Source organism: Coregonus clupeaformis, chromosome 27 (genome assembly GCF_020615455.1).
Source record: "Coregonus clupeaformis isolate EN_2021a chromosome 27, ASM2061545v1, whole genome shotgun sequence".
NCBI classification, from domain to species: Eukaryota; Metazoa; Chordata; class Actinopteri; order Salmoniformes; family Salmonidae; genus Coregonus; species Coregonus clupeaformis.
In genome coordinates, this window is record NC_059218.1 from 24,202,822 (window position 1) to 24,213,070 (window position 10,249).

General features: G+C 41.6%; 1 protein-coding gene across 3 annotated transcripts; it reads right to left on the bottom strand.

Annotated features, from left to right (window-relative positions):
- Nucleotides 1-1,826: 1,826 nt before the first annotated feature.
- Nucleotides 1,827-7,415, bottom strand: LOC121541164 (ADP-ribosylation factor-like protein 3). Of its 3 annotated transcripts, none has more exons than XM_041850145.1 (6): nucleotides 6,882-7,415; nucleotides 5,571-5,714; nucleotides 4,999-5,115; nucleotides 4,831-4,881; nucleotides 4,535-4,651; nucleotides 1,827-2,744 (listed from the first exon to the last, which is right to left on the bottom strand). In XM_041850145.1, exons 1-6 carry the CDS (start codon nucleotides 6,882-6,884, stop codon nucleotides 2,697-2,699), a joined length of 480 nt encoding a protein of 159 aa, XP_041706079.1. In that variant the 5' UTR covers nucleotides 6,885-7,415; the 3' UTR covers nucleotides 1,827-2,696. The 3 variants fall into 3 exon arrangements, with proteins under 3 accessions (XP_041706079.1, XP_041706078.1, XP_041706077.1); XM_041850144.2 differs by having other exon boundaries at nucleotides 4,535-4,723; XM_041850143.1 differs by lacking the exon at nucleotides 6,882-7,415 and having other exon boundaries at nucleotides 4,535-4,720; nucleotides 5,571-5,747.
- Nucleotides 7,416-10,249: the final 2,834 nt, after the last annotated feature.

Sequence of the window (10,249 nt, forward strand, 5' to 3'; positions counted from 1 at the left end):
TGCCTATTTATACACTGGACAAACCCAAGAGCTAAACTTGTGATTCTTTATTTTATTTCCTCAGAACTTAAATGCAACACTTTCTAGATTTCCTCATTCAATATAAATATATTACAGACTTTTTTAGGATCAATTTCATTAATACATTCATCTTTACATTACATGTTTCTCTGCTTAGGTAGAGTAATGACCACTATTGCTTTCAAGTGTACCAAAGCAGCAAACCACTGTGATTATGGATGGATCACACTGGCATTGCGCATGGTGATCTTAGACTTTTGCATGGTCTACAAAACCCTCCATACTCTATGCTGACTGTTGAATCACCTTGAGGTCCAGTTGAATACTCCTGCTCTCGTTTTGCCTCAGATGGAGGATCAACGGACTCTGGGTTATTAAAGTCAGCCAAGCTTACATGGAGAGCAGGGCACACGGCAGAATATTGTGACTCAAGGCCAGAGGAGGAGGTTTGTTTTTATCATGGCAAAGCACCCAAATCATGTTGGTATGAAGAGGGCTATATAAATGCAAATTGTATTGGAGATCTATTAGAGTCCTGGAAAAGGGTTGTATGTAAATGTCTATAAGACCACAGTTGAGCACTCAGCCCAGGCAGATTAGTATGGGCTGCGATAAAAGACAAAATAGAAATAAAAAAATGCAATTGCCTTGTGGTAAATCATGGTGAACAAGGTGAGAACTTCAGTGAATGGTTGAGGTATTCTATGTGATTTATTGTATATGCAAGAGAGATGTATTGAAGAGAGATTGTTGTAAATGCGCCAGTGTCAGAGATTGTTGGGTGCAGTTCATAGTATTTGCTTTACTAAGGAATTAACTCTCATGCGTAAAATGTGATCGTGTTCCAATTCTAAGGTATGAAATCCAGAGATCATCAAAGTTATGTATCGTAGTAATTTGGGGCTTTTATTGTAGTAGTGAGAAACAAGGGAAAGTTTCAACAGGCTAAATCATTCGTTGCTTTGCTTGTTTGTGTCCTACAGAATACTGAATAATGACTTTATTTTACCCTGTAAAATAACAACCAATATAAATTGATTAATTAAGCCCATAACATAAACATGTTAAAATGTATGTTGTTGAAAAACAGTACAAGTTCTATACAACAAGAGGGGATCTGTGAGTGCTGTGAGCAAGCGTTGTCATGGAGATCAATAGTAGAGAAAGGGTGCCCTCTAGTTATTTTCTAGGAGAAGCGCAGGCAGTCCTTTCTGACGTCCAGTGCTTGGGCATTAGTAGCTAGGTTTCCATCCAATTTAAAACAGATTTTCATGTGAATATTCTAAAAATATTCTGCTTAAAACAATATGCGCATTTTCACACCTGTGTGTTCCCATCAAACGGACTTATTGCGGACAAAAGGCTGTGCGTGATAACGTAGTGCACATAACATCACTTTAGCGGTTAAATTCCCATGTACCGAAGACAAAATATGTTTTTGTCACAAAAACTGACGCGTTGGCCTAAATAGCTAATTTGCCCCACTCAGTGCGGGTAGGCTACCTACATGATGAGATTATTATGGATAAGAGCGATAAAATGTGTTTGTCAATGGCAGCCAAGCATCGATCATCATGTCACCAGAATAAGACACTCGATATTTATTGGAAAGGTGCATCAAGCTCATCACCGTGCACTTTCACCCCCCTTTAAAATTCATCGTAATTGATTTAATCTGTAGTCTAATAAACGGCATGCTTTCCCGAGTCGTAGTGGGAGGACCACACACCATCATTGCGTGACTCCAAGTTTACTTCGATATGATGGTTATTATATCAATATTTGCGCATAAAGGCGTTTCAACCGCCATTTCTCGCATAATTAATTTTACTGACACAAAAAGATCCGACCATTTTGAACAAACACATTTTATTTTTTCATGCTTCAGGTAATTAATCGGCATGAAATGGTTGGATGGAAACCTGGTTACTGATTCACAGCAGGATATTTCCCTATTTCCCTGCCCCACTGGTACTATGGACAGAGTTTCAATCACATACACGCAACAAAGTACCCACTGGGCAAAAACTGGTTGAATCAACGTTGTTTCCACGTCATTTCAACCCCCAAAAATCTATGTGATGAGTTAAATCAACGTGGAAAACGAATTGTCATCAATGTAAGGGCATTTTGTGTTTTTTTCACCCAACTTTTAACCTAAATCCAATGACATGGTTAATTTTTTGTTGTTGATATCACGTTGAATTCATGTTAGTTGACAACTCAACAAATTTAAATCAACACTAGATGTTGGAACTGACCTCTGTGCCAAGTGGGTAGTGTCTATTCAGCTGTTTATTCTTAAAAAAACACAATTCAGAACGTCGACATCTTCATAATAAGCCTCCTGACTATTACAAAAAGGTGGCAAAAGTCAGCACACAGAAATGACAGTTGAGTAATATCTGAATAATTCCCATTTTTAAATAATAACATATATACAGTATATACAACTCGAGAAGCATTAATACAATGCTGGTGATGTCAACATTATAGAATGTTTCTCTTTAAAGTATTTACTCTATTGCAACTGGCTCCTGATCTATAAAAATATATATCACAATACTGTTAAAACATATTATGACAGCAAATCAAAAGCTTTGATAATGAACACCACTCCACCTTTCACCTCCTACCCTTCGTTTGAGTCTTTGGGAATAAGTATGCCCCTGGCGTCACTTCTTAGGAACTGCTATGTTCTTGCACACCCATGTCATGCCATCCTATAAAGTAAGTAAACAGACTCATATTATAGCGGTACAGTATTAAACATTAGTGTGCAATCAGTGTCTATGAGGCTCTCTAAATGTACGTACAGTACGTGTGCGTTGTGTGCAAATGTAGTGTATGGGCAGTTTGTGTGTACAGTGCATTCGGAAAGTATTCAGACCCCTTTACTTTTTCCACATTTTGTTACAGCCTCATTCTAAAATGGATTAAATTAATATTTTTCCTCACCAATCTACACACAATACCCCATTATGACAAAGCGAAAATTTATTTTTTACATGTAAAACAGAAAAAAAACGTATTTACATAAGTATTCAGATCCTTTGCTATGAGACTCGAAATTGAGCTCAGGTGCATCCTGTTTCCATTGATCATCCTTGAGCTGTTTCTACAACCTGTCTATATAAGGTCCCACAGTTGACACAGTGCATGTCAGAGCAAAAACCAAGCCACAAGGGTGAAGGAATTGTCCGTAGAGCTCTGAGACAGGATTGTTTTTGAGGCACAGATCTAGGGAAGGGTCCCAAAACATGTCTGCAGCATTGAAGGTCCCCAAGAACACAGTCGCCTCATCATTCTTAAATGGAAAAAGTTTGGAACCACAAAGACTCTTCCTAGAGCTGGCCGCCTGGCCAAACTGAGCAATCGGGAGAGAAGGGCCTTGGTCAGGGAGGTGACCAAGAACTCGATGGTCACTCTGATAGAGCTGCAGAGTTCCTCTGTGGAGATGGGAGAACCTTCCAGAAGGACAACCATCTCTGCAGCACTCCACCAATCAGGCATGTATAGTAGAGTGGCCAGACAGAAGCCACTCCTCAGTAAAAGGCACATGACAGCCCGCTTGGAGTTTGTCAAAAGGCACCTAAAGGACTCTCAGACCATGAGAAACAAGATTCTCTGGTCTGATGAAACCAAGATTGAACTCTTTGGCCTGAATGCCAAGCGTCAGGTCTGGAGGAAACCTAGTATCATCCCTACGGTGAAGCATGGTGATGGCAGCATCATGCTGTGGGGATGTTTTTCAGCGGCAGGGACTGGGAGACTAGTCAGGATCGAGGGAAAGATGAACGGAGAAAAGTACAGAGCGATCCTTCATGAAAACCTCCTCCAGAGCGCTCAGGACCTCAGACTGGGGCGAAGGTTCACCTTCCAACAGGACAACAACCCTAAGCACACAGCCAAGACAACGCAGGAGTGGCTTCGGGACAAGTCTCTGAATGTCCTTGAGTGGCCCAGACAGAGCCCGGACTTGAACCCGATCTAACATCTCTGGAGAGACCTGAAAATAGCTGTGCAGCGACGCTCCCCATCCAACCTGACAGAGCTTGAGAGGATCTGCAGAGAAGAATGGGAGAAACTCCCCAAATACATTTATATTTTACATTTCAGTCATTTAGCAGACGCTCTTATCCAGAGCGACTTACAGTTAGTGAGTGCATACATTTATTTATATTTTTTCATACTTTCAAATACAGGTGTGCCAAGCTTGTAGCGTCATACCCAAGAAGACTTGAGGCTGTAATCGCTGCCAAAGGTGCTTCAACAAAGTACTGAGTAAAGGGTCTGAATACATATGTAAATGTGATATTTCCTTTTTTTTTTTTTTTGGCAGAAATGTCTAAAAAACTGTTTTTGCTTTGTCATTATGGGGTATTGTGTGTAGATTGATGGGGGGGGAAAAAACAATTTAATCAATTTTAGAATAAGGCTGTAACGTAATAAAATGTGGAAAAAGTCAAGGGGTCTGAATATTTTCCGAATGCACTGTAGATGTGTTTTATACCTGTACTCCCTCTGCGGTGATTGCAGAGCAGGCCTGGATCTGCCATACCCGGTCTCTGATGGTGTGCAGGTTGAGGCCCTCAGCTAGCTCTGATGCAGGAGCTGCAGTCATCAGGTCCTGCTTGTTGGCAAATATCAACAGTGGCACCATGCTCAACTTCTCTTCTTCCATCAACTCAGCTAGCTCCTGCTTGTGTGTGTGTGGGTGAGGGGGGGTCAATAACTGCATCAAAATAGGGATATCAGAAGACAGCTGAATAGAATATTGTGCATTTTTACAGACTGGTGTTTTGTTACCTGACCCGTTTCTTCAAATCGTTTCCTGTCTGAACTGTCAATCACATAGATCTGTGACGAAGATGGACAGAGGAGAGTATTAGTGACAGATAGGTTCAACTGTCTCAAGCATTCTGTCTCCATTTATTTGTGGTCAGAATACTTTTTGGAGTTGCCAATAGGACCTACCAGTACGTCAGTGTTCTCAAAGTAGTTCCTCCAGTATGGGCGGATCTTGCGCTGGCCTCCAATGTCCCAAACGTTTAGCTTAAATCCCTGGGACTGCATGCTCTTTATGTTGAATCCCTGTGGACGGAGGAGGCCAGTACCAATTGATGTAATGCTTTGGACAGTTTGATCACTGTGAGCATGCGTAACTATGCTGTCATGAGTGTCTGAGCTGTGTACATGCTATTGTCTATATCCAGGGTTGGGTAGGTTACTTTCTAAATGTAATCCATTACCGTTACTAGTTACCTGTCCAAAATGTATATTCAGTAATATAAATGTTGGATTACCCAAACTCAGTAACGTAATCTGTTTACTTTCTGTTACTTTTGGATTACTTTCCCCTTAAGAGGCATTAGAAGATCACAAAAAGGATCCACAAATGCATTTGGTGCGTCATCATATTGGTCTCTGCCTTTTAAAAAAAAATATATTGGACACATCCTTTCTGAATTTAAAAGTATTACCGTTTTTTGTAATCCGATAACATGTAATCAGTTACTCCCCAATCCTGTGTATATCAGTTCATTTACCTGTGTAGGGGTGATGTGGCTGACATCCTCTGAGGCCAGCTGTTTAAGCAGGGTGGTCTTGCCAGCATTGTCCAGGCCTAGCAACAGTAACCGCACCTCCTGGTCTGGAGAGTGCTTCAGTCTTCGCAGAATCGACAGCAAGCCCTGCAGTGCATCACACATCCAGGTCACATCATGACAAACAACACAAGTTGGTACTTAGGTTATAGTTATGTAATGAGATAATAAGAACCTAGGCAACAAGGCATTATGTTCAAACATAATTAACAGCAGGTGGTCCAGCTCCAAACAACTTCTGTTCTGTTAACAGGGTTACCTGAAAGCACATTATTGCATAACAGAGCCAACACACCAGTGCAGAAATAATGCGAGGCCAGGGGCCACGGGCAACCTCGGCCAATCACGAAACACCCTGGTGTGATTGGGATTGGGATTGGCAAGGCACAGATTAATCCAGAAGAGCCCGAGCTCCGCGTGCAGGAGACAAGAAGCTCTAAGAGCACAGATTTAACTGTTAGCCTCTTGCCATGGCCTACATTCACAGCACCTTTGATTGGACAGGTAGGGTGAGACATGTGCACAGCAAGAAGAAGACTCTTCCAGTGTTGAGGGAGGCTTATGAGGTCTTCTTATTCACTGCTGTCACTGTAATTTTTGAGCCAGCCAACTAAATAGACAACAGATTCTCTAGCCACATCCTTGTGATATAGTTAATGTCACAATCACTGTAGATTGCATGCCAGCTGAGTAGGCAACAATAATTAGGATTAGCTAAGTAAATTGAGACTACACGTGTCACGGGTGACTCTGTAGTCAGCTTGGAGGGTGAATGTCTTTTCAAAGGTTTGGGGTACCTTATTACTGCAGGAATCAGTAATAAGGTATCAAGCCATACTTGTTAGTTTAGATAGCTGATTGCCAATCACAAGATAAAAATGTGTCCATAACATTTGAAACATTGTCACTGTTGTTAGCTAGCTATAGCTTGCCTATGCTTAACCTTACTTGACAGATATGACATGGTATTATTTGTTATGATGTTCTGTTCTGACAGTAACAACACAGTTATTAATGATTTGCATGAATGACAATAAGCATGCCCTGCCAGGTACAGACCTAATTGGCACGTACAGGCTGTACTGTAGCTAACGTTACTAACCCTAGCTAGCTAACTGTTAGAAAGCTACGTTAAAGTTAGTTGCGTCACACTTATGGATAACTGACTAACGCTATTCTCTCACCCATACGATATTGCATTTAGCCATACAGCTCAATTACAACTCTATGTTTATAATATTGCAGGGTACTTACCATGGTTTGCTCAGCTAGTGGCTCCTGTTCAGGCTGAGTGAGTGGATTAGCTAGCTAGCTAGTAGCATTTGAGTGTATTCATCATTCGAACAGCCGTTAAAGCTCTCCGTAGCTATGGTAGCCGTGACGTCAACATAAACAACGACATCGGCCATTCTTTGTCCCTGCACGAGACCCCATCACCCAAATTAATTGTGTACAAGACATTAATATCTGGAATTATTTCAGTTTTTCTGATTAGGAATTGCCTATCTTAATAAATTATCTTCATTTCCAGTGCTTGTGACTCACTCATACAAATCGTCTACAGCAGGTGTAGGCACTGTTCCTGGATGCAGGATTTTGCAAATATGTCTAGATGCGGCCCGGTGTATAGGCGAGTGGGTGTGTCGAAACGAGTGGGTGTATGGAAAGCGAATCAGGTAATTGGGCAGATTTGTTGCACTCAAGACCGTTTTGCGTGGCTGATTGGGCTGCACGACGAGTCGATAAGCCGGCAACCAGTGCACGGGTGTTGTATGGACATCCTGCTGACCTGAGACCTGACCAATAGTGTGCAACTGCAGCCCGCAATTCGGCCGGTCCTGCATATGCCCTCCAGGCCCACCCATGGCCGCTGCACCCCTGCCCAGTCATGTGAAATCCATAGATTAGGGCCTAATTTATTTATTTCAATTGACAGATTACCTTATATGAACTGTAACTCAGTAAAATCTTTGAAATTGTTGCATGTTGCGTTTATAATTTTTTTCAGTATCCTATGATACTGTATATTACATTTGGTTACATAAGACAGAAAGTTACTTACCGCAAAAATGAAAGGAGGGTGGTTGGTTGGGATGGAGGAAATGTCTAGCATCTCATCACCGACAACTTTAGTATTTTTAGCTAATTTGTAACTTTTCAACTACTTACTACTTTTTAGCTGCTTTGCAACTACTTAGCATGTTATCTAACCCTCCCCCTAACCTTTTAGCTAACCCTTCCCCTAACCCTAACCGTTTAACCTAACACCTAACCTTAACCCCTAGCCTAGCTAACTTTAGCCAGCCAGCTAGCTAACGTTAGCGCTATCCACCTAGCTAAGGATAGCCACAAGAAATTGGAATGCGTAACATATTATACATTTAGAAATTCGTAACATATTGTACGTTTTTCTAATACGTACCATATCATACCAATTGTAATTTCTAACATATCATACGAAATGGATGATGGACATCCACAAATTAATACATACCATATGAAGCGTAACATATCTTACTAAATGGATTGTCTCTAATTTATGTAAATAATAATATGAAATGCTCTGAGACCATCTGAGCAGCCTGGTCTCACACACTAGACGTAACATAGTCAATGTAAATCCGGGAAAGTCAATTTGTATGATATCTTACCCTTGGTATGGTTACATAAAACAGAAGGTTACTTAAAGGGATAATCCACCCCACACCACTAATTCCTATCATTAACAGTGTTCAATTGTGTTAAATAATAATTTTTCATTTAGTCGTTATAACAAGGTTGGTAGAAACATGTGAAAATCGTTTTTGGAAATCTGTTGCAGCTCAAGTCTACAACAAATGCAATGCTCTCCCTTTCTGGGCTGGCTGGCTAGCTAGCTAGTTAGAAAACATAGCTACTAATAATACCAAACTCAGTATCAGCACAAACTGCACTATCAATTTAGGAGTCTTACTCACAGAGTTCAAATTACAATTAGTAAATGTTCCGAATTAGCAAAACGTACAATATGTTATGAATTTGCGAAATGTGGTATCTGTTTCATATTTACTAAATGTGTGATATGTTACGAAATTCCAATTTCTTGTGGCTAACATTAGCTAGGTGGCTGGGTGGATAACGCTAACGTTAGCTCTTTATTAACTAGCTATAACTGGCACGTTCATGTGTCTCTGGCCATGATCATCTTTAGAATGCCCTTACCACCTGGGTGGTCTAAACCAATCATAGCACAGTATGATATGACAGTAGAATGTATCCAATTACAATTCAGTATGCTGACACATGAATATTACAGATGTCACCTTGATACATGCACATCGTCTACTCAATGAGGAGGGTATGAACAGCAACAACACCGGGACACAGTGCCCTTCGCTCCCGCTTGACAAGCACTATTGTCTGGCAATGGCATGGGAAGTAGCTACCTAGTATCAGATTGACAGTCACAGTAAGCACACGCATACAACGCCGCATGAAGCAACAGTCTCACCCAACAGTACTTTTAAGAAAAAATTAACAATCGTCAGTTTTATAACTGAAAATGTACAATTAAAACTAACAGTGAAATATGACTCAGACTCATACTCTTGCTTCAAAACAGAAGTCCTAACTCTCGCGGTATGGTAGCTCAATGTACAGAAGTTGCGTGGTAAGAAACGGAAAAGAAAAAAACCCTGCTCAATCAAAACCGTCTAACCGCTAGGTTTTATGGATATTATTGCCACATTCAAAACAACTGGGAGCTCGGAACTTGGAACTCGCATATCTCTAACTTCCGACTTTAGTGCATTCAAAACAACTGGGAACTCTGAAAAATACGAGGTCAAATCATGACGTCAGTGATCTTCAGGTCGGAAAGTCGGAGCTCTAGAAAGAGGCCAGAGCTCCTGAGTTGGAATTCCGAGTTGGAAGACCGTTCAAAACGATTTTTCCCAGTCTGAGCTTTTGTTTTCAGTTCCCAGTTGTTTTGAAAGCTCAGAAGTTGGAGATTAACCTCTCCCTCAACATCAACAAAACAAAGGAGCTGATTGTGGACTTCAGGAAACAGCAGAGGGAGCACGCCCCTATCCACATCGACGGGACTGCAGTGGAAAAGGTGAAAATCTTCTTACAATCTGAAATGGTCCACCAAACAGTGTGGTGAAGAAGGCGCAACAGTGCCTCTTCAACCTCAGGAGGCTGAAGAAATTCGGCTTGGCCCCTAAGACCCTCACAAACCTTTACAGATACACAATTGAGAGCATCCTGTCGGGCTGTATCACCGCCTGGTACGGCAACTGCACCGCCCGCAATCACAGGGCTCTCCAGAGGGTGGTGCGGTCTGCCCAACGCATCACCGGGGGCACACTGCCTGCCCTCCAGGACACCTACAGCATCCAATGTCACAGGAAGGCCAAAAAGATAATCAAGGACATCAACCACCCGAGCCACAGCCTGTTCAACACGCTATCATCCAGAAGGCGAGGTCAGTACAGGTGCATCAAAGCTGGGACTGAGAGACTGAAAAACAGCTTCTATCACAAGGCCATCAGACCGTTAAATAGCCATCACTAGCCGGCTTCCACCCGGTTACTCAACCCTGCACCTTAGAGGCTGCTGTCCTATGTACATAGACATGGAAT